Source organism: Eleutherodactylus coqui, chromosome 7 (genome assembly GCF_035609145.1).
Source record: "Eleutherodactylus coqui strain aEleCoq1 chromosome 7, aEleCoq1.hap1, whole genome shotgun sequence".
Taxonomy (NCBI): domain Eukaryota; kingdom Metazoa; phylum Chordata; class Amphibia; order Anura; family Eleutherodactylidae; genus Eleutherodactylus; species Eleutherodactylus coqui.
Genome location: NC_089843.1, coordinates 100644191 through 100668877, shown reverse-complemented (window position 1 = coordinate 100668877; position 24687 = coordinate 100644191). Strand labels below are relative to the sequence as shown.

Genomic DNA, 24687 nt, shown 5'->3' with positions numbered 1-24687 from the left:
GAGTTTGTCTGTTACCATGGAGCTGTGTAGAAACTGTAAGAACATAATGATGGGAAGAATTAAATTAACACTATTCCAAGGCTTTTTTATTTAATGGGCAGTGAGACACAAGGTGGACCCAGCTGTTCATGCTGACGGGCACCATGTTTCCAGGCAGTCCTTCCTCCGTGTTTCTCTACGGCCGCATTTTCTGGTCGGTAATGCTGCAGAATTGCTGTGGAAATTCCATAGTGGTTACAGTACGACCAGGTGGAGGGGATGTAAAAATTAAAAAAATCTTCACATGATGCAGGTTTTTTTGGTAGTGATTCCTCAGTGTTTTTGTAAAACAGATACACTGCCGAATTCAAGCTTTTGCAATAGAAAAGTTAGTCCACCTGTTAATACTCCATTGCAGAAGACATGCTGCGTCCTGGGAATTTGCGCTGGCTTTGCCGCCCTGCATGGACGAGATTTTTTTTGACCAATCTTGTCCATATGGCCGGCCAACACCAGGATTAGCGGCCGCAGGCGGATCTCTTGCAGCAAATATCCACGCAGAAGTTCCGCGGCAAATCTGTCCTGTGTGAACCCAGCCTTAGGATTCTGCTTTTCTGCTCTATTTTACAAAAGCCATGTTCTGCATTTCATGCTGGATCGGCAAGGCTCTGCCGTAGATGTGAACAGAGTCTTACACCTTTCCAGCACTGGTGTGGTCTTACTACAGCATTGTTGTACTTTTAAGGAAACCCTCCAGATCTGATACATTGCATTGTACTACACCTGTCAGTTTCTGCACTAGCCTTGCCTAAGGGCTCATGTCCACGGGGAAAAGAAGAATTAAAATCCGCAGCGGATTTTAACTCTTCTCCCGCGCGCGGATCCGCACCCCATAGGGATGCATTGACCACCCGCGGGTAGATAAATACCCGCGGATCGTCAATAAAAGTGATTTTAAAAAAAATGGAGCATGAAAAAATCCGGACCATGCTCCATTTTCATGCGGGTCTCCCGCGGGGACGGCTCCCGCGGGCTTCTATTGAAGCCTATGGAAGCCGTCCGGATCCGCGGGACACAAAAATCACATTTTACTTACCCGCTCTGGTTTTTCTCTTCGGCGCCGCGCCATCCTCTCTCAGCCGCGGCCGGATCATTTTGCTTCGGCCCGGCGCATGCGCGGCTAACGTCACCGACGTCATCGTGCACATCCGCCGAGCCGAAGAATGAAGATCCGGCCGCGACGAAAGAAGATGACGCCGCCGCGAAGAGAAGAAACGGAGCGGATCGGAGGTAAGTTTATTCTCATTTATTTGTATTTTCAGCGCTCGTGTCCGCGGGGCAGGAGGGACCCGCTGCAGATTCTACATGTAGAATCCGTAGCGGGCCCGATTTTCCCCGTGGACATGAGGCCTAATACTGATGGGTCTTTGTGCCATGTGTTGCCCCTCAGACCCTGCACTAGGCGCAGTATTGTAGATCCGATTTCCATAAATTGTTCCTTTTAAGCCAGATGACTCTGTAAGGCTAATTTCATACAGGCGATCGGGATTTTGCTGTGAGAAAATCGATTCTTTGTCCTGCAATTCTTGGGCGTCTGCAATGCTTTTTTTTTTTGGATAATCTTTCATTGCATTGCAGATCTAGTCCTGTTAATGGGCAAAATCTGAGACTCTTCCCCCGGAAAGAAGTGACGTGTTGCTACTTCATGTGGGTCCATGCAAAAATCTGCATGTGGCTTCATAGCAGAATAGCTGCTGTGAATATACCTTTAGGCCAGCTTCCTGTGGCTGTATTTGCATGCATGATAAGTAGTGGATAGAACCCATTGATTGCAAGGGGTTCATTCATATGCATGTATTCTGCATGCGTATTGCAGCTGCACACACAAACATGCTCTATTTTCCGGAGTATTTGCACACCAAAGGTCCTCTATAGATGTCAATGGGGTTTGCGCAAATGTGTGCACAATACCCAAGGGGGTGCGTAAACACTTTGTGATTGTGTTGTAAAAAACATATCTGGAACTAGTGGGCTATTTCAGTTGGGGTATTTGTTGGCCGTGCACAAGTGTCTGAATCCACCCTCAGGACTGGTTCCCATGGGTGGATGCCAGTTCTCAGCACAAAGATTTGGTGCATATTTACATGCCTGAAAATCCCAATTCCCTGCGTATTTTGGCTGTTTTTGTATGCATCAATACGCTGTATATTTACACCCCAAAAAAATTGCAGTGAATATCATGATTTCCTGCGTATTGGTGCTGGCCTATTCTTTTCAATGGCCTACTTTGGTGCGAGATATGCAACAAATTAGGACATGCTGCATTATGTGCGTATTAGTTTCTGTATTAGGGCTCCTTCACACAGATTTGTTCACATTTCTGGATTTTGGTTGCGCAAAAACAAAAACTTGGTATGCTCTACTTTTTTGCACACTAGATGCTGATGTAGAAGTTGATGAGGGTGTACAACTGCATGCGCAATATGCAGGGAGATGTGTGAAACACTGCGTAAAGCTGCTGGAAAAAGCCAATTTGTTCCAGATGTGCTCTACTTCAAGCGGTGAGGTTTGTTTGCCACACGCAAATGAGCATACCCTGCAGGGGTAAAAAGTACAGTAGGATACAATGAAACACGTGCAATAAAAAAAGCGATCCTCGCCACTCATCCCTGCATACACACACTCGTGCGCCTGCACAGGAGCTAGTATCGCTGTATCTCAGCGAAGTGGCTGCAGGAGATTTCACTCCTCGCTCTCCCCCGCTCCTCTCCATTGCCTCAACACAGCGGCCGATCAGTACTGAACAGCTGCTATTTACACTGAGCAATCAGCTCATCATCCGGGCTGCATCGTTCATGATGATCACTCACCGTTCAGTGTAAATAGCAGCCGTTCAGTACTGATCGGCCGCTGTGTTAAGGCAATAGAGAGGGGTGGGGGAGAGCGAGGAGTGAAATCTCCGGCTAATGTCCACTGGCACGCAGGGATTCACAGGTGGACATTGGGCAATAGTTATCAAAACCTTCTAAGGAAAGTAGTCCCATTTCATAGACAATTAAATGTAACAATCTAGGCAGGACACAAATCTCCCCCCCATGTACTTAAGTTTCTTACCTGTGATTTAAGTCAGTTTTATGACTTAAATCTAGTTTAAAATCTCACATCACGCCCCTTTTCTCTCCACTTTGGAAAAGAGTAGTGAGATGCATTGATCAACAAAAAGCCGCAAATTTTTAGCAAAACCCCACTTGTTAAAAATAATGTGACTTTTTAAAGGGGTTTTCCAGGGAGAATACCACTGATGACCTATCCTCAGAATTGGTCATTAATAGTTGATCGGCTGGGGTCCATCATTTGCGATCCCGACCGATCAGCTGAGCGGGCGCATGCTGTCAGCACCCCAAATACACAGGGGTCGGAGCGGAAGTCTCTGCACCGACCTCTGTGCAGTGACCAGTGCTTATTAGTGCAGACACAGCTTGCATTGATTTCAATGAGAGCCCTGCCTGCAGTAACAAGAGCCTGCCACTATATGGAGGTCAGCGCAGAGACTCTAACTCCGACCTCTGTGTAGTTGTGGTGCTGACAGCATCCGCCCGCTCTTCATATACATATAAGCACTTGTCAGCCGCACTCGCCAATCTTCCAGCTTTGGATGGATTGGAATAGATGTCTGCTTAACTGGGACAAGATCCAAATCCCATAGTAATGCACAAGTTTCAATAAAGGAGCACCAATGGTGTATATAGATATAGACGTTCAATGTTTATCAAGCTTGATAAAGATCCATGTGACGGATCGAAACAGCTGTTGCTGCTGTAATGACTATGGAAGATCAATAATGCTGTTATGATGAGGGATATATGGTGAACGTCTATATCTTTATACACCACTGGTGCTGCTTCTTTATTGAAACTTGAGCATCTGCCCACTCAGCTGATCAGTGGGGGTCCCAAATGACAGACCCCAGCCATAGGTTATCAACTATTGATAAGCTATCCTGAGAATAGGTCATCGGTAGTATTCTCCCTGGAAAACCCCTTTAAGAACAGAAAACTACTGCTCAGCCCTTGATAAATTTCCCCCATTCTTTTATATGCCCTTAGTGCATAGTAAACGTACCAGAAGATGAAACTCGCATGTTCAGTGCAGGTAAACCGAGGAGCAGTTGGCTGCTGGATTGTGGGTCATCTGAAAGCCTTTCACAAAATCCGCTGGAGGTAAAGAATATTCCTATACAGCAGAGTGGTGCGGAAACTTCCGGAACTGTTCCCGTCATCTGAATCGGGCTTATAGAAAACCATGCTTTCTGCAGGAACAGCCCCATTTGGAGATTTGTCCTGGACCTTGCTGGATCTGGTCTAATGTTGGTGCTTACAAGGTCTAATGATCCTTGCCAGTTTCACACGGCCTAGAAACTCGCATGAGATTTGTGCGCTTCGAAATGTACAAATCTTACAAGAATTTGAAGCCCATTCTTGTGTTCAGAGTCCTACATGGGCGATGGTTTCCCACATGGCGGGAAATCGCTGCCTGACCTATCTTTTCACGTCCCTTCGAATGTATCGCCCACCTCTAATGAATCGTATGTACATGCAAGGTTTCCCATTTAAATCCACACTTCCGTTCCTCAATCACGTAAGAGGATTGGAATTTCACAGATGCAATACGGGGCAGTTTGGCTTGAAAATCATCTAACATCTGCTGGTAAATTGCACATTCATGAGTGCAATGGTGGGCTGAGTTTCTCAGCGCGATATTTCAATCGCCCGTGTGAAATCAGCCTCAGGCCTCGGTCAGACGGGCGGTTTTTTTTGTGCGATTTGCGGATCGCATGACGGATGCACATCCGCAAATTGCGTGACCGGGGCCGACTATTCGCCGAAAAATCTGCAGCTAGCAGCATTTTCGGCGAAACGTGCCCGATCAAAGGAGCGCTGTTCGCCAATTGAATTCAATGAAGCCGACAATATAGCCGGCTCCATTGAAAGCAATGGGCTGCCGGCAAGCGTGGGATGAATTTTCGGGAAGGGCTTAAAAATATAAGCCCTTCCCTGAAAATCATCCTAAAATGTGTAAAAATAAAAAAAAATGTATACTCCCCTTTTCCCTGCAGCCGGAGTTCAGCCGCGTCCGGCCGGCAGTTCTGAACTGCTATGTGTAGTATTCAGCAGCCGGGGATTTAAAATCCCCGCCTGCTGAATGAGCTGCCTCTGATTGGTGAGGGCTGTGACCAATCAGAGGCAGCTCTCACCCATTCATGAATGGGTGAGTGAGTGCTGCCCCTGATTGGCTGAGCGCAGGGACCAATCAGAGGCAGCTCTCAGCTGTCATTCAATAGCTGAGAGCTGCCTCTGATTGGTCCCTGCGCTCAGCCAATCAGAGGCAGCACTCACTCACCTATTCATGAATGGGTGAGTGAGAGCTGCCACTGATTGGTCACAGCCCTCACCAATCAGAGGCAGCTCATTCAGCAGTCGGGGATTTTAAATCCCCGGCTGCTGAATACTACACAGAGCAGTTCAGGAGAACTGCCGGCCGGACGTGGCTTAACTCCGGCTGCAGGGAGAAGGCGAGTATGCTTTTTTTTTTTTTACACATTTTAGGATGATTTTCAGGGAAGAGCTTATATTTTTAAGCCCTTCCCGAAAATTCAGCCCGCTCGCCGGCAGCCCATTGCTTTTAATGGAGCCAGCTGTATTGCCGGCTCCATTGAATTCAATGGGCGAACATCGTTCTTCTCTGCCACAGCTGTTACAGCTGTGGCAGAGGAGAAGGATCTTTAGTATATGTTCTCAATGAGGTCGGCGCTGCTGCCGCCAGCCCCATTCAGCGCGTAGATAGAACACAGCGATGCGCAGAACGCAGATAGGCGCGTTCTGCGAATCGTTGTGTCCTATAATTGATCACACATCCGCATAAAAAGCGTACATGTGACCGATCCCATTGGGATGCATTTGGTCTATAGATCTGCAGATCGCAAGCGCGTCTGCAGATCGGACCAAAAATCGGTCGTGTGACCGAGGCCTAAGGGCGGCTTCAGACAACTGTATATTGGCCAGGTTTTCACGCCTGGAAGATATATGGTGTCATTCTCTGCAGGGGGAAGAGGCTGGAAGAGTCGGGAGCAGGGCACTGAGCTCCTGTCCCCTCACCACTTTTTGCAATGAGAGGGAGTGGGGCTAAGTTCTGGAACTTAGCCCCGCCCCTTCCCATTGCAAAAAGTGGTGAGGGGACAGGAGCTCAGTGCCCTGCTCCCAGCTCTTCCAGCCTCCACCCTCTGCAGAGAGGGACACCGTATATCTGGGTATGAAAACCCTGCCAATATATGGTCGTCTGAAGCCGCCCTAAGGCCCAATGTCCACGGTGGGATTTGATTTGCGGAAGATCCGCTGTTCAGGCTGCTCATAGAGAAGCATGGGTATTGGCACTTTAATTTACACGTGCAGATTTCATTTCCATATTCCACATGCAAAAAAACAAATCGCAGCATGCTACATTTTAGTGCGGATGGCTTCCATTGAAGTCAATGGAAACTGTCCGATCCGTGGCCTGTCGGCAATTGACATTGTGGATAGGCTGCAGCTTCCTCAGGAAAGCAGGAGTTTAAAAAAACAACTGTACTGCGCATGTGCGCTGGCCGAAACATCCGCTGTACAGAAAAAAGAAGGCAGGGTCGCCAGCCGCGGGTAAAGTCGGACTCCACTGCAAGCTCCCACATGTAGACTCCAACCTGCCCGTGGACATGAGGTCTTAGGCTAACTACAATGATATATCAGCCTGATATAGCACTGGCCCGTATGTGGGTAGCTTACGGCTAATTGCACCTGGGCGAGTCCGAGATCAGGCTCATAACTCGCCCCACGTGTGATGTCCCCGTGGATGCGAGGCATTTTATGTGTTCTAAATGCCTCGTATCACTTCAGGGAAGTTTACAATGGGAAACCTCTATTTGTGTGCGCGCCGTGCGATACTTCACCGACTCCATCGAAAACCATGGACGTGGCTTTCCGTGGGAACGCCCAAAGACAGGACATTTCGCATTTTTTTTTCCCCCACATCGTACCAAAAGAATGCGGTTCATATTTGTGCCTCTTTCAACACACAGATCTCACGCGATTTTCTCGGCCTTGTGAAAGCGGCCTCAATCAGACGGGCGGTTTTATGTGCGTATGTTTTGTGCGCTTGTGATCCACATCTATATAGAACCAATGCTTTTCAATGGCAGCTGTCACATGTCTGTATTTTACATGCGCATAAAATTCGCACCTACAAAAGATAGAACATATGGGTGTCAATGGACGTGGTCACACATTATTTTTTGCGCGTAGTGCGATCTTTTTTACGTGCGAATAAACGCCCGTCCAACAGCGTTAAGAGTGGTTTCACATCTGTGGTGGGGAGTCTGGCTTCCTGCTCGGTTGACTATAATGGGATCCGTCCACTGTACACCCAGCTGGACAGGTTTTGGACAATAAAAAGCGCTGTATTCCGATGCCGGTGTGAGCCGTACATGAGAAGTCTTGGTCACGTGTCTTGGAGTTGCAAAATGCGTATTTTTTAATTCAATGAAGGGTACAGAGAGTTTGGGGTTCTTACACGTGCCTGAGCCTTTACAGCTCCTCAGTACGGGGCCATGTTGCTTCCATACTAAGCATGCCACGTGTGAATTTGACCAAAGGTCCTATGTATGGAAGAAAAAAACCTGAAAAAGGATGCATTTTATTTTGAGGTGTTTAACCTTTCTTCTATTTGCTGCCAATGTGCAACGTGCAAAAAAAAGGCTATATTCTGCACCAAAGTGTTCGAACAAGTCAGCAGCTTGGCCATATCTGTAATGTATCACTAGTACCACAGAGCAACATTCATCTGCAGAAAATAACATGTGCCCGATAGAATCTGCAGAACTTTGCCTATGGATGAAAAGGAAGAACATGATATTCAATAGTGCAATAAAGCAACCCAGTATATAATAAAACCGGCAATATAATGAGCAAACACAACCATTCATGCCATACGTCTATAGAAGCAGCTCGCTAGGCTTCTCCGCACAGAACTGCTCACATACCTTCTAGAATTCACTGGGGAGGAAGTGAGGCTTATTAGCCGGCCTGCAGAAACCGGAGGGTGTTGGGTTCAGATGAACTAGTCAGAAAGCAAGTACAATAAAAACCATCCTAAACTCTTACAAGTCCTTCCATAATACAAATCAAAATGGGTTGTGCCAAATAACAATTGGCTTTTATATTTAAAAAAATACATTAAGGCTTTCATCACAATGTTGTTTGTTTTTTTTCTAGTTTGGAAAAATGCCATGAATTTCATGTATTTTTTACAAGTTTTTTTGGTGCCATTTTTTTTTTTAAATACACGCATGCCTTTCTTTAGACCAAGTGCATGTTGCACTATAAAGAAAACACCAGAGACTCGAAAAACACATTAAAAGTGAGAGAGAAAAAACCTGACCCCCAGCCACACTCTGTTCATAGCGCATTTCATAATTTCCCTATTAACCTATAGCTAACATCTGACCACTTAGTTGTTTTTTTTTTTGCAACAAAAGCGACGAAAAATAGTACGTGTGAAACCATCCTAAAAGTAAAGAGCCCCAAGATAACAGACATAACCATGTAGTAAACAAAACCCACATGACCGTTACAAATATGTGCCATAATTACACAAGTAAGGCATGTTTCAGACGGGCGCGCTGATAATACTCCCACACCGAGATGGTGTATGCGCGTGTAATACATGCCAAGATAATGCATACTGCTATTGTGAGCGGCAGCTTTCAGTGCTGACGCCAGGTGAACGATGGAGGAGGTAAATATAACACCCCCTGGACTCAGCGGGTCACTTACTTTCAGCCCATGAGCTTACCTAATAGGGCTAACAGTGGGTGACAGACTCCCTTGTAGGGTAATCCGTAAGGAGATTTCTGCCACCTGGACCATGAGCACCAAGAAATTCACAGGCACCAACATTACAGCCACCTATGGGATATTCTGAAATACTGCAACATTTCTGAGAAAACAGCCTAAAAAGGGACTGGGAACGGGGAGAACAGTCATTAAGGCATCCTATACACAAATATGGGGAGGCCTGTCAATCTAGTCGGGTGGGGAGCCGCCCCAATGACTCTTCTACCCGTTCCTGGCTACTTTTGAAAATGTGTTTTTCCTGAAACGCAGCAGTTTTTCACAATAAAACATGGCTGTCTGTAATGGTTTGGGTAGCTTAAATCGCACAGGTTCCCTTAAAGATGAAAGCTATATATTGACAACACAAAAGAGTAAAAGTATTACATTCAATCCTTTATAATTGCCAGTCTTTAAATGTAGATATCTGTTCTAAAAAACAACAACAATATAACATGATGTCCATAAAATATAGCAAATAAAATATATTATTACAAATAACAAAACGGCCGTATTATCAAATTCCTACACAGCTTAAAAAAGTGGAGCTATCGTGGAAAGTCAGTGGGGCGGGCCACACAGCTCTGCAGTCGTGACCGTTGACTCACCGCTTGTCTTTTCTTGATATTCATCTCTAATTGCCTGTACGGGCTCTACTGAGACCGGGCTACCAGCACTGTAAATCTGTCAAGTAGGTGGTCCCCACAACTCACTGTGAATGAGCGACATTAGAATGTCAATGAAGTTAGTGAGCAGTGGGGACTGTCCACGTGACAGCTTCACAGCGCTGATAGCCAGATCTAAGAAAAGCTCGTACGGGTGAACAGAGGGGAACAGCAAGAAACGAAAAGCAGTGTAGAGTCAGCAGGCCATAGCTGTAGAGCTATGCAGCCAGCCCTGCTGACTTTACAAATTGACAGGTCCACTTTAAGTGACCTACTGTGCACATTGCTATAAAAGAACTGATTCTGATGGCTGTTATCCTGGTAAATGGTACAATATTAAACAGCAGTAATGGCAACAACCCAACATGTGGAATAGAGGGGTCCCCACGTTGTTTATGCTCCCCAGTCTCTCCTTTCTTGACGGAACGAAGAGCGGCAATACCAGTGGGGTGATCTAACCCTGCCTTGTCTGTTCCTGTGACAATGAAGAGCCTGGCAGAGATTCACTTTGCCCGTTATGGTTTACTGGTTGATCTGATGGCTGGTGAGATAGAACGGACCAAGCCGAATATCTTGTTGGGGATACCCTTGTTGTCTCGTGTACACTAAAGTGTATCGGAATATATATTGCATATAGGATCGATAAGGATATTATGTGCATGGGGCTTGTGTAATTATTCTTCCAATATGTCACCATGTAGCTATACAGCATCAGATATGGCTATATGCAAATTCTCGGGGGAAGATGGATTGGCAAAAGACCTGATAAAATTCATGGACTTCTAATGATCTTGTACACATAAGTTTAGAGCTTCAAAGGCTGGTCTTTCTCATCAGGTTCATCTTCACTACTTGTAGACTCTTCCCCGAATAGATCTGTCCCCAAGCCATAAGAACTGTCCTTGTCCTTTGAAGCAATCTTGAGGGTGACGAGTGAGGGTGTATCGCTCATGCCCATCAGAATGGTTTTTCTGTCAGCAGATAAAGTTAAGCAACAGATTTTACTATCGGGAGTAAAAACGGAAACCACAGTTCCACTGTCCAGGTCCCACAAGCTAACGTCACCTATGGAAGAAGATAAATATATATAATAAAATGTATATTTGTTATGCAATGCATCTCTCTCTATATAAATAAGAACAGGCCAAAACTGCTCCAGAACAATGTGAAAGACAAAGTCATGTAGAAGACAATTATGTCACATTATTGCTACTATCGATGGTACTTTGAAGTATATATTTGTAACTGCTACTTTAACTTTCCTCATATAATGCTACTGCCATGGCATTCATCTACTATTATAGACTACCCAATATCCACATCCCCATACCGCCGCCACGTCAGCAGCATTTCTTCTATGCACTATCGGTGCTGCCTGGTATTGGAGCTACTGTATGTACACTTACCTGATAGCAGGATCGCTTTGGATCCTCCTTCTAGGATTTGTATTTTGCTGTTTACTGTAAGACGGAAATTTTCATATCCTGGGATGATCTTGTGTTTACGTCTGAAGGGATCCCAAACCTTTATTCTGTAATCACGAAGAAAACAGACACGGTTAATATACTAAAAGCACATCGTGACATTGGAATCCTTAAACGTATTTTCTGGGACTTGAAAAAAACTTGACAGGTTTAGAATTGTGCAACAGAAAGTAAAAAGACATGGTCATCTACTCCAGCGACTCTCCATCCAGCACTGGGGCCCGCCATTTGGAACCCAAAAGAAGCAGGTCGGTAGCCGTGCTGTTCATTGTGCATGTGACCGCTCAGCCAATCACAGGCTTGGCTGAGTGGCACATGACCACCAGTTGGCTTCTTCCATGTTCTAAGTAAAGCACATCGGGGCCCCAGCACTGGACGGAGAGTCGCTGGAGTAGGTGATTATGTCATCTGTCTTTTACACAATTCTAAGTCTGTCAGTATTTTTTAAAGGGAACCTGTCACCTCTCTACAACATCATAAATGAAATTAGGGTGCTGTTATGGGAGGTGACAGGGCGCCGGGTGATGTATTTTTTATACTCATCCACTCCTTGTTTCCTGCTGCGGTGTCCCTTTCTGAAGATCACACGGTGCACAGAAATCTGACTTTTCTGATTGCCATATGCGCTCTCCCATTGACTTGTATGGTAGAGCGCCCACATGGCAAATTTTTCCGTTACAGCGCTGGAGCCAAGGAAAAAGTGAATATAAAAAATACCTCCCCCATCTCCCTGTCACCTCTCCTAACAGCACTCTAATTTAGTTTATGGTGCTGTAGGGAGGTGATGGGTTCCCTTTAGGTCCTGGAAAATCTGTTAAGGCCCCCTGTCCACGGACGTGATTTCCCCGGCGGTAAATCGACGGCGAATCACGCCGTCTGAAGCTTTCCATAACGTTGCTATGGAAAGTGCCGGCCCCGTGTCCAGGAGCAGAGAATTGTTGCGATTCTCCGCTAACGGCTGGCAATTTGCAGCATGCTGTGAATTGACGCAAATCACTGCAGTCACCCTATCTGTCAGATAGGCTGACCGGCGGAAATTCGTCTGCGGCTCCTGCTCCCGGGCGGCGGAGATCCACCGCGGGATACCGCAACGCCCGTGGACAGGGGGCCTAAACATTGACCTATCTATTACAGTTGACCGAATGTCAAGTGAATGTTTTCATTGTCGATATGAATTTGGGCCGGCCGGTCTGGGTCACAGCTTTCTAAAAAAGCCTTATTTGATTAACTACACCGATGATGTGACTACAGCTCATCCAGAATATTCTAATTACAATCACCACTATACGTATATGTGAATTAGCACGAAGGTTAAAAAAAGCGCTTCAAAGTTAAATGTATTACATGATTCAAAACGTTACTGTAGCAGTAAATCTGTAGGATCATGATAATCATTTATGTTCCTAAACTGGAACATTTCTTTACTGATCAGAAAACAAAAAATAACTTGCACATCCACAGATGCATACATTAACCCCACCCTTGTAAATAAATGGGCTAATAAGGTGTGTGAGGAGACACCTAGATCTTGAGTGAGGAGAATTATAAGGCCACCCATGCTTCTCTGGGAGATATGCAAATAAGGAAGATGGAAAAATACCTCTGCAGCGCCACCTAGTGGATGGCAGCATTCCTGCAAATCAATGTCAGACTGTTTATACAAGTCTTTATAACAATGATTTGGAATTGAAGACCAAAAGCCAGAAAACCATAAACGTAGAGATGATACCCTTCTTGACGCACATCATAGGCCTCTCACTAGCCGAGCCAGAAACCTATTGCACACTGATGAGGGGCAAACACCATGAAACAGCTATCTGTGTATGGTTTTCTGTCTTATGCTCTTCAATTCCAAATCATTGTTATAAAGACTTGTGTAAAAAGTCTGAAATTGATATGCAGGAATGCTGCCATCCAATAAGTGGTGCTGCAGAGGTATTGTTCCATCTTCCTTATTTTAATGGGCTAATGGCACAGTCTTTGCCACTAGCCCATTAGTTAACTAGCTACTTTTTTATGGCAGCATGTACTGCATTTAGAGAATCAGGCTGTCACACTGATAACTAGAACTGGTACCGTGACAGGAAATTATGATTACAACCCCCTTATATTCAGCACTGTGCTCTCAAATGCAAAAGAAGCTGCCCCTTGCTACAGGCGATTACTTGAGTGATTCCTTATATGGAAGGGCTTAGGGGCATGAACAAAAGACTAGTTCTGCCTCTTCTCTGCATGACTCTGTAGAGATCACTGATAATAGTCATCCAATGGGCTGTTACCGTTATACCACTGTTATCAGTGATCTATATATGAGGACAGAAGAGAACACAAGTCATGTATTCTCTGCTCATTTGTTCCCCCATAGTAAAACAATAAAGTAAACTGTTAAAACAAATAAACACAATGACAAAAAAAAATAATACAACAATGAAAAAATTGTGCACGCCTTTCTGATCCCATGTGCAACAGTATTCGGCATTTTGCATGGGTGTCAGATGCTCAGACATTAATATGTTTACGTCACACAGTGTTTGCTGACTCAAACATACAGTAATAACCTCTGGCCGCAGTATTATTTGTCTGTTCTCCCCCAGCACTGTCTACTCTTCAGCATATACTACAAACATTCTGTATACGGATGATTCTCTTCTATGTACAGAGGTGGCATAGGAAGGGAGATACATTAAAAAGTAAAATAGGGTGTTTTTTCCCCATGCACACAATGTACACACATGTGACATTGCTGTGCCCATGGGAATTACGGTATTTGGGGGGTAAATATTATTCACTAAACAAACTACCTTAAAATAGAACTTGAAAGGATTGTTTGCTTCCGTGACAAGAGCTATAAAATATCAGCTCTAGTTTTAAAGGGAACCTGTCACCTTGGAACAGCATTGTAAACTAAGTTATGGTGCTGTTCGGGGAGGTGATGGGGACCCGAAGGATGTCATTTTTATACTCACCTATTCCTGCGGCGTCCCCCGTTGAAAATCGCAAGGGGGCTGAAAATCTGACTCTGGCTCTGCCTGCAATAACAGTGGGCCCAATATTAGCTGACCAGTGGGAATCCCAAGCAGCGGACAACCAGTGATCAACTACTTCAATAGTAAAATCCAGGACAACACCTTTACATTTGTGCAAGAACAGAAGCATGATATGGTAAAGCTGCACAAGCTATTAAAGATCAACTGCAATTAATAAGAAGGATGCTGAACAAGATGACCTGTTAAAGAAGAATTAAGTGCTTTCCAACCTAGCTTAATTCTTTCAAAGCAGATTTCGATGCAGTTATGTGGTACATTTGAATTACCTGTAGATTTACGACGAACTTCAGGCTGGTTTTCTTGTATCTTGTCACTACCGAAAGTGTGGGTGGTGACAAGATAGTAGGTGCTTGACAGGAGGGTGACGCCCCCTGTCCTCTCAAACCCCTAGCTTCCTGGTGGTGACAAGATACAATAATACCTTTCAGGCTACACAGTATAAGAATCGTTGACAATACACACAGATTTCATCTACCGTACTACTTTTGTATGGGGGTTTTCAAACACCCACCCATGTGTATTAAACTAGAAAATGATGGCCATTTTCAGTGCGGATTCAAATTCTGACTTGGTTGGTTTTTTTTACATCAATGGTCCAATTGGTTTTGATTAAAAATAAATAAATAAATGCCTTCCACTTACATGTTTCTAGAAGTCACTCCAAAAACAACTCTGTCTGCCTCGTCAGTAATTGCCATGCAACAAATATTTGGTTCATTTTTCAATCTTTTCTTGACCTACAGAAAAATCCATACAATGACCATAGTTAATAAATATAAGCCTGGACTATTGATTAATAGCCACATTTCTCACAAAAACCAAAAACAAAATAATTATCTAATGAGGATACTTGTCAGGTTGTTAAAGAGCAGTAACATCAAGAAGTACGGTGGGGAATATTAGGTAAATGGAAAATAGAGGACTCTATAATATTCATATTGTCAACTCGCATGTTGAAGTATAGCAGGTTAGGTATTTAAAGCTGTCAGCAGATCACTGACCCAGAATCAGCTGTTATCCCCAGGGAAAGTTGCGGTTGGCCATACATCTTCAAATGTATGTCCATTCATGAAATACATGCATGGTCCGGGTTCACCAGAGCAAGAGCCGCTTTTGGTGAGACAACCCCTTTAATAATTCATGGGTTCGTTCATTTTGTGATAGTGCTTTGGTTTATTGATTTTATGACTAGGCTCTTCTCTGCTAACACAAATTTGATCATTTCACGTTTGGAAATATCAATAGTTTCAACATATTCTGGGATCATGATCTTTTGCTTTAAAATGATTGTCAACCACAAAATACAATATAGATTACCAGTCCATTCTGAAGATCCCATAGGGTTACATAGCTAGTTTTGTCAGTATCACAATAATTGGAGAGTGCCAAGAAGCTGCCGCTGTATGTTAGAGAGGCATTGTGTAAGAAGAGCATTGATGTCTTGTCTTCCAGCGTATGCCGATGGCTGACTGTGTCCAGGCTAAACACACAGAGATGGTGCGCGTAGTACGAGCTTACTATCACCTGCAAGATATGGAAGGGATCAGAGGTGTTCCAAGACATTATAGAAAAAGCGAACAGCTGATAAATACTACATTCATGAGATGATTGAAACATGTAGCGCTCCCAAGTTTTTGCATCAGCTCCAATTGGCTGTTGTCATATGACTTCACTTAGTCTTCAGGCTCCAGCCGTTGGCTGGATGTTAGACATTGAGGCAAACCTTCTGCTTTACTTTCTGCATCATTTTCCCTTGACTTTTCTTGTGCCATTTGAAATTATTTGGAAGCTATCTAATAGGTCATATTACCTTTTCATCCTCACTTAGTAGATACTGATCTATAGCATTGTTCTTCTCATTAGCCAACTGTTGGACCCTCTCAATCTCTTGCTTTATCTCTTTTTCTTTCCTACGTCGCTTTGCAGTTTTGGACTCATTGCGTCTTTCCCACGGTGTGAGAATATCTGAAATTACAATGATACCCAATTTGTCTCATATACAATACTAACAGCAAGCTGAATCCAATATGCCAGATGGTCAAATATTAAGAATATCAACATCAATTTCAAGAAGTCACATTTTTTCCAATTGATTCATTTCTCCATTTTTTAATTGAAAGTTTTCAATTTAAAACAATTACAAGGCACACAAATTGGCATACCTGAGCAAGAGATAACATTCATAATGGGTTCCATTGTTCCAAACAACACTGAGCAAACCTCAGTACATTGAAGATGTATCAGTACACCTTTTATGAACATTACAAGTCCAACATGAAATGTGCAATGTGTCAAGCAAGACAATAAAACAAAGAATACAAAATGCCAAGAAGCGCTCAGATTTCTGATATCCCCTGCATTATACGGAATTCAATGCATAAACATTGTACAGTTATACCCCCCGTGGTGTCAAATTTTATCATTGAGCTCAACAAATGCTCCCTGACACCCAGCTGGATTACCTGTAGTGTGATGTGTTTACTTGTGTCCAGTTCTCCGCTTATTCTGTTCTTCATTAAAAAGCCTTTTCCATCGCATGCACAAGGGTGGCCCAAAAAACTCAGCTTTTAACTACAAAGCTGCAGTCATCGGCTCAGCTACTACAGAACGTATGGGAGCGTCAGTCTCTATACACTGCTACTCTGAGTAGAACTCACATGGTTCAACTGAGAAGGTTGGTTTCACACTTGCCTTGGGGGTTCCGCTTTCCTTAGCCAATCGAGGAGCAGGAAAGGGGAATGCCCGTGGCCAAACGACTGCGTTTTAGGATGGAACCCAACGGACCCTATTGACTATAATGGGATCCGTTCACTTTCCACTCAGCTGCCCGGAATTTAGCTGGAAGAACCAGCACTGCGTGCAATGCCTTTTGTGCCGGATCTGCAACAAAACTTTCAACCGGAAGGTCCAATGCAGATGTGAAACCACCCAAAATTCTTCTCCAACTAAAGTTAAGGTGAAAGCTTTGATACAATGAATGGTTGAGACCAAACTGACGTGTACTGTGTGACAGTTTTGTGTTACCTGAAATCACAGGTCTTAGCAAGAAAATGACTACCCTATTGCCACGACAACTGGTGGCCACTTATCTCTGTTGTTATATTAGGCCAGAGTGTGGTGTTTTATAATTTGATGATGTAAAAGAAAAACATATTGGGAAAGCGAAATCTATGTGTTCCAGGACCTTCTTGATCATCCGTGAGGATCTCAGTATCTGGGCCATCAGCTATAACCCTAAGACATGTATAAAAGACAAGTCAAAACTACCCTACAAACAGTTTGCTGTTGTTTTGTGCAGGTTTAGAGCAGTTCCTGCACATGATGAGACTTGAAATGCTTTGGAGACTCCTGGAGCAGCGGCTAGAGGCCTCACAGCTAGTAACAGGTTTGCATGCTCTGAGTCAGCCATAGACACAAAGATTTGGCCAAGTTAACATAAATGTTCTTTCTTAAAGCAAATGTATGCTCTCAGACTTTGCTACCTTTGGAACATTTCTAGCAAAAATCATTTAGAGTTTAAAATTGTATTGCCATAAGTGAGATATCCAACTGTTGCTAAGTGTCATAATTGTAGCAAAGACATTGAGAGATGTTCCTTAAGAAATGTTCCAACTTGTTGAACACAGTAGATTTCCAGAGGTTTTTGATACCAAAGAAGCACTTATCGATTTGAATCATTGAAGTATCACTAGACACCTGTTAGTAAACGGGGTTGTCCAGGGTTAAAAAAAACGTGGCTACTTTCTTCCAAGCACAGCGACACCCTTGTCTCTAGGTTGTGTCTAGTATTGCAGCTCAGCTCCTATTCACAAAGGGTGGTGCTGTGTTTGGAAGAAAGCAGACATGTTTTCCTAACCCTGGACAAACCCTTTAGCATACTGTGACCAAAATGACACCGATGATTGGATCTCTAAGAGTAAGGCCATATGTAGTGGCTGCATTGTGGCCAAAACCGGCACCTTCGGGGCTTATTCAGATGACCGCATATCGGCCAGGTTTTCACAACCGGCCGATATACGGTGTCCCTCTTTGCAGGGGGAGGAGGCTGGAAGAGCCGGGCGTAGTGCACTGAGCTCCCGCCCCCTCTCCGCCCCTCGCCACTATTTGCAATGGGAGGGGGCGGGACAGGGGCAGAGCTAAGTCCCGAAGCTTTTCTGGGTTTGCAAGGCTCATTTTTGTGGCTGCAAACAAGTGCAAAAGCGACACCAAGAAAAACTAGCTGTTACTGACTGCTAAATAACTGAAATGACAGAAAATGAAGCTTTAAAAAAAGGTTAATAGAATAGCGCTAATCAATTTTTCAAATTCATTAATATACTTTTAAAAATCTTAAAAACAAATCATCACCCCCCCAAAAAGCCACAACAGTAGACAGGTAGTTTGAATAATATGTAGTCAGCAGCTTAAAATATTTGAGGCCACATTACAATAAATCATTGATAATAAAAAGGTAGGGATGTGTGGCGTTCATGTGAACAATGGCGCATGGACACTGTATGGATTCTACTATAATGCATTTTCATATGCTTTTTGACTGCGAACTGCACAGAATAACCTCGCAGCTACAATGTATGAAGCAGACAGCAACCAAATTGTTTCTATGTGTTGAGAAGTAGATATGAAAAGTCAGTATAAATCGACCACCAATAAGGCATAGTAATTAACTAAAATAACATCAAATACATCAAACATTTCCATGCAGCACAGAGTAGTAATTAGGGAGGATCCCTACCTGTCTCATTCCCTTTCTTCTTTTGCTGCATGACTTTTTTTCTAATATTTTCCTTGGATAAGTTATTGTTTGCCATTATGTCCAGGGTCAAAGACTTGTCTTTAAATTGTGGCCTTAGCCGATCCTTTATAAAACCTGTTTCCATATTCCAAATAACAAAATGGTCTCTGCAAACAGCCCGAGGCATGAGTTATTAAGGGTTAACACCTTCACAATTGTGGCATAATCACATATTTCGTACACTGAATGGCTACTTCATTGCCCTTTCATGATTGGAGCTTCCCTGCATGGATATTAGATAAGTGACTGCGGAGTGTGGCATAAAATCAAGTAATTAAGTTTTTAGTCGATCGGTTTCAGCATTAATCCACATCAGAATGGAAAAATTGAGTGATCTGAGTGACTCCAAACGAGGTCTGGTCATCTGTGTTATACTGACCGAAGCCAGGATTTTAAATAGCGCCAACAAAGTGGGATTTTGTCCTGCAGCAGTGTCAAGATTATACAGAGAGTGGTGTGAATGAGGGAAAACATCCAGCGAAAGGGAATCCTTTGGGAGTAAGCACCTCAATGACAGAAGGGGTTAGAGGAGGTTGACAAGAATCATTCTGATGAACAAAAGCTGTATGCCCAGCTGCAGTCATGGGCTCAACGAACTGCAGCTGAATGTAAGACTGGAGCTTCAACTAATATGTTCGAGTACAAAACTTCTTGTCCCTTAGCACAAATAGGCGATAACAGTATAAGTTACATGTCTAGGAGAAACAGAAAACCGAGACTCCAGGGAGCAAAAGAGCACAAAAATGTGATCAGTGAGCAGTGGAAAAACATCCCCTGGTCAGATGAATCCAGTTTACTGTTGAATCGTGTTGATGGGAGGTCAGAAGTTGGTGCAAACAGCAATCAATGACCCCTTCCTGTCTGCGTGGGCAATATTTTTTGCAGAATCATTTCAAGCACTATATGCCATGATGAATTGCTGGGGTTCTGTAGGTATAAGGAGGTCCAATGTGCTACTAGATGGGTGTTTAATAGAGATGAGCGAGCGTACTCGGATAAGCACTACTCGCTCGAGTAATTGGCTTTATCTTTATCCGAGTACCGCTGTGCTCGGGGCTAAAGATTCGGGTGCCGGCACGGAGCGGGGAGCTGCAGGGGAGAGCGGGGAGGAACGGAGGTAAGATCTTTCTCTCCCTCTCTCCCGCCCGCTCTCCCCTGCTCCCCGCTGCGACTCACCTGTCAGCCGCAGCGGCACCCGAATCTTTAGCCCCGAGCACAGCGATACTCGGATAAAGCCAATTACTCGAGCGAGTAGTGCTTATCCGAGTACGCTCGCTCATCTCTAGTGTTTAATAAAGTTGCCAGTCAGTGTAGTATATTATATTTTGCAAAGTATGTGAATTCATATTGCAAACACGTCTTCCCGACTGGAGGTCCACCTTCATATGAGTCCATGTCATTAAATGTAGTGGTCACAAGATCTGTCTGCTGTAAAAATGCATGACCTGCTCATACCACTGCACAAAGGCTTATTTTATACACCTCTCACGTACCATAAAAGGGTGGCAAAAATAAAATACACAAGGGACAAGTATGGCTCCAAGTGCAGATGGGCTTTTATGCAACAAAGTCGCAGTTGCCCCTTATCTACTCAACCTTTATCTCAGGAAGCAAGCAGAAATAGTCAATGTTAAACGCCATGCTCCTGCGAAGAATTACAAGTTTTAGGGCTTATTCACACAATCGTATATTGGCCGCCGTTTTCACGGCTGGCCGATATACGCCACTATCTGAGCTGTCTTCCCTCTCCCTCACTGGCCCTCTGCCTCTCTCCTCCCCTCCGGCTGTTTGCAATGTGAGGGGACGGAGCTACGCCCCGCCCATTGCTGGCTGTGGGCAAGGGGAGGGGTGGGAGCGTAGCTCCACCCACGGCCCCTCTCCTTGCAAACAGCCTGGAGGGGAGGAGAGAGGCAGAGAGCTGGTGAGGGGGAGGTAAGGGGGAAGACAGCTCAGATGGCAGCGTTTTAATGGCCGGCAGTAAAAACAGCGGCTGATATACGCTCCTGTGAATAACCCCTTAAGTTGTATATGCAAATCAACCCTTAAGCTGTATATGCAAATCAACCAAATGGGTGAAATGATAGTCTCAAAGTTTTCTTTATCATTTGAAAACTTGTCCATGCCTGTGAAAGTGTTTTCTAGAACATGCCATCTTCCAGATGCTCACCTGCTCTCTGAGAGTCCCAGGAGAAGTCCTTTGTCCAGGACCCTGTATTCATGCTTAGGACAGGGTATAATATAGAGGCCAGTCTGTCGGCGGACATATTTTTTATTCAGCAAATCATACGTGAGAAGAGTCTAAAGCAAGGAAACATTAGATATGATGTCATATAGAAGTGACTGTCGTTATTATATGGCTCCTAGAAACAACTCCATCTATTGTCATTCACATTCGAAAACATTTATGCCTTACCTGAAATATCGGTCTGGGCGTGTCGGTGAATGAGGCCATGCCCCTGTCGGTGAGGATGTAGAGCCTCATGTCTCTGACTAGCACAATATCATTGCTCTCCACCAATCCTCGCTCCAAACGCACAGCGGTGCTTTTACATTTAGATTTCACAATATTCCACACAGAGATCAACCCAGGCTTCAGCCGTCTGCAGACCACATATCTGGTCAGAGCAAAGCAGAAGACATTTACAGCATGAATGAGCCATTATCACCGTGTCCAATTACACTGCAGAGGAAATTTGTATTTACCCTCCTTTATGGTAAGAATAAGGCCAGTTTCAGGTCTGCATTGGAGCCTATGGTTGGAGGTTCCATCGCAGATCTGGTTCAAAATACTAGAAGAAGAAGCACTGCTTGCAGCGCTTTTTCTTCCACCTAAAAGCCAGGCAGCTGGGCGGAAAGCGGGCGGACCCCATTATAATCAATGGGGTCTGTTCTGCGCTGTTTGGTTCCATCCAGAAATGTAGGCGTTAGGCTGTGAGGATTCCCCTTTCCTGCTCCCCGAATGGAGCAGGAAATCAGAACTCCCGGCTCAGAACTCCCATCTTACTATAAGGGTAAAATCACCCTAATAGTAAGATGTTATATATTACTATTGCTTCTATATTAAAGCACTGATAATTCCAGGATGCTGTACATATCAAAACAGGGATTAAGTACATTGAAAACTGGTATAGAGATATGGAAGACCCTGTCGTCAATGGCTCACAATTTACAAGGGAAAGTAAATAGATAGATATGAGATAGATAGATAGATATGAGATAGATAGATAGATAGATAGATAGATAGATAGATAGATAGATAGATAGATAGATAGATAGATAGGATATAGATAGATATGAGATAGATAGATAGGATATAGATAGATAGATATGAGATAGATAGATATGAGATAGATAGATATGATATCTATCTCATATCTATTTATCTATCTATATCCTATCTGTCTATCTATCTCATATTTATCTATCTATCTATATCCTATCTATCTATCTCATATCTATCTATATCCTATCTATCTATCTATCTATCTATCTATCTATCTCATATCTATCTATCTATCTATCTCATATCTATCTATCTATCTATCTATCTATCTATCTATCTATCTATCCCATATCTATCTATACCATATCTATCTATCCCATATCTATCTATCCCATATCTATCTATCTCATATCTATCTATCTATCTATCTATCTATCTATCTATCTATCTATCTATCTATCTATCTATCTCATATCTATCTATCTCATATCTATCTGTCTATCCCATATCTATCTATCTATCTCATATCTATCTATCTATCTATCTATCTCATATCTATCTATCTGTCTATCCCATATCTATCTATCTCATATCTATCTATCTATCTATCTATCTATCTATCTATCTATCTATTATCTATCCCATATCTATCTATCCCATATCTATCTATCCCATATCTATCTATCTATTTCCTTTCCCTTGTGGATTGTGAGCCCTTGCAGACAGGGTCTTCTATATCTCTCTACCAGTTTTCAGATGTGATATAGATAGATATCAGATAGATAGATAGATAGATAGATAGATAGATCTATAAATTGAATGTTTGGAGAGAGCAAGAGACAGTTACTGAGTCCCTGCAGCTAAGACCAGATCCCACCTGGAGGAGTCAAAGGATGAAAACCAGGGGGCCCTAGGTGCTGTATGTCATAATGAAAATTATGCAATTTTCCAGTATACTTTCTGTATAAATGCTCAGTTTTCATGATCGCTCTTTTATGACATTTATTAAGAATCTCCATTGTGTATTTCCAGGAGATACACACTTTTTAAATTAAAAAGACACTGCTGTAAACTTAGACTAAAAGAAGAGGATGGGCCGCATCAATGTGGATATATAGAAATCATCTTGAGGTTGTACTTTACCTAGGAAAGTTCTTCATTGTAAGAATCTCTTGAATCCCGAGGACAATCTTAGCATTGTTGATGTTATTGACAGTCAGAGACTGGTCATTTATACGGCTAGCTAAGTTCCAAGATCGTAAGACATTTTCTCCTTCACAGAAAGCTAGGCAGTACCGAAGATCAAAGCACACTCCTATACATTGGCACAAAGATATTTCAAACTATCAGTGTACTGCAAGTAAAGAGCTTTAGACAACCTACAAGGCTGTACATCAGTGATTATAACCTACAGTGGATATAGAAAGTCTACATGCCCCAGTTAAAATGCCAGGTTTTGACAATTAAAAAAAAAAAAGATGAATCATTTCAGATTCATTTCCATCTTTAATGGGACCCATTATCTGTACAATTCCATAGATAAGCAAACTGAAATCCTTTAGGGAGGAAGAATTTATAAAAACTTAAATTATGTGGTTGCATAAATATGCTCACCCTTATCTTTTTATTGATGCACCCTTTTGACTTTATAACAATATTCAGTCTTTTTGGGTAGCTGTCTCTAGGCATGGCACATCTTGACTTGGCAATCTATGCCCACTCTTTATTGCAAAAGCGCTCCAAATCTGTCAGATTGCGAAGGCATTTTGTGTGTAGTGCCCTCTTCAGGCCAACCCATAGATCTTCAATGGGATTCAGGTCCGGGCTGTGGTGGGCCATTCCAAAACTTTGATCTTCTGATGAAGCCATTCTTTCATTGATTTGGAGGTATGCTTTGGGTCGTTTGTGCTGAAAGGTGAAATTCCTTTTCATCTCCAGCTTTTTAGCAGAGACCTGAGGGTTTTCTGCCATAATTGACTGATAATTGTAACTGCTCATAATTCCCTCCTCTTTGACTAAAGCCCTATTTCCAGCAGCAAAAAACAGCCCTAAAGCCTAATACTGCCTCCATCATCTTCACTGCGGGTCTGGTGATCTTTGGTGTTATATAATGTTGGCTTTGTACCAAACATACCTTTTGGAATTATGACCAGAAAGTTCCACCATGGTCTCATCAGACCATAACACATTCTCCTACATACTTTTGGCAGATGCCTGTCTTCACTGTGTTCCCTGGTATATGTAATGACTTGGAAATGTTTTGACCCCCTTCTCCGGACTGATACCTTTCAACAATCAGACCCCTTTGATGTGCTGTAAGCCCTTTACGGCTTTTGCTGAAAAAATGCAACTAATAAAATCTCAGGAAAATCCTCCTAGAAGAGCTGAACTTTATATGGGGAAAATCAGAATCCCTGTAAATAATGGCAGCTGTGTACTGACTGCTATTTAACATGAGTTTAGGTGTGATTGGCTGCTTCTAAACACAACCACACCCTCACATATAACAGGGTGCTCATATTTATGCAACCATATTATTTTAGTTTTGTTATTTTTCAACCCTAAATTATTATTTAAGT

The 24687-nt window shown here is 43.3% G+C and overlaps 1 protein-coding gene across 2 annotated transcripts in view; it reads right to left on the bottom strand.

Moving 5' to 3' along the window:
• Positions 1-9280: 9280 nt before the first annotated feature.
• Positions 9281-24687, bottom strand: part of LOC136572673 (uncharacterized) — a 74157-nt gene continuing 58750 nt past the window's right edge. For both annotated transcript variants that reach the window (XM_066573484.1, XM_066573485.1), the window contains exons 23-31: positions 23252-23423; positions 21299-21500; positions 21053-21183; positions 18826-18992; positions 15904-16058; positions 15411-15617; positions 14736-14830; positions 10969-11093; positions 9281-10627 (exon numbers count right to left, since the gene is read on the bottom strand). In XM_066573484.1, the coding sequence (XP_066429581.1) occupies positions 10368-10627; positions 10969-11093; positions 14736-14830; positions 15411-15617; positions 15904-16058; positions 18826-18992; positions 21053-21183; positions 21299-21500; positions 23252-23423 (1514 nt within the window). In that variant the 3' untranslated portion in view covers positions 9281-10367. The remainder of the gene's footprint in view (positions 10628-10968; positions 11094-14735; positions 14831-15410; positions 15618-15903; positions 16059-18825; positions 18993-21052; positions 21184-21298; positions 21501-23251; positions 23424-24687) is intronic.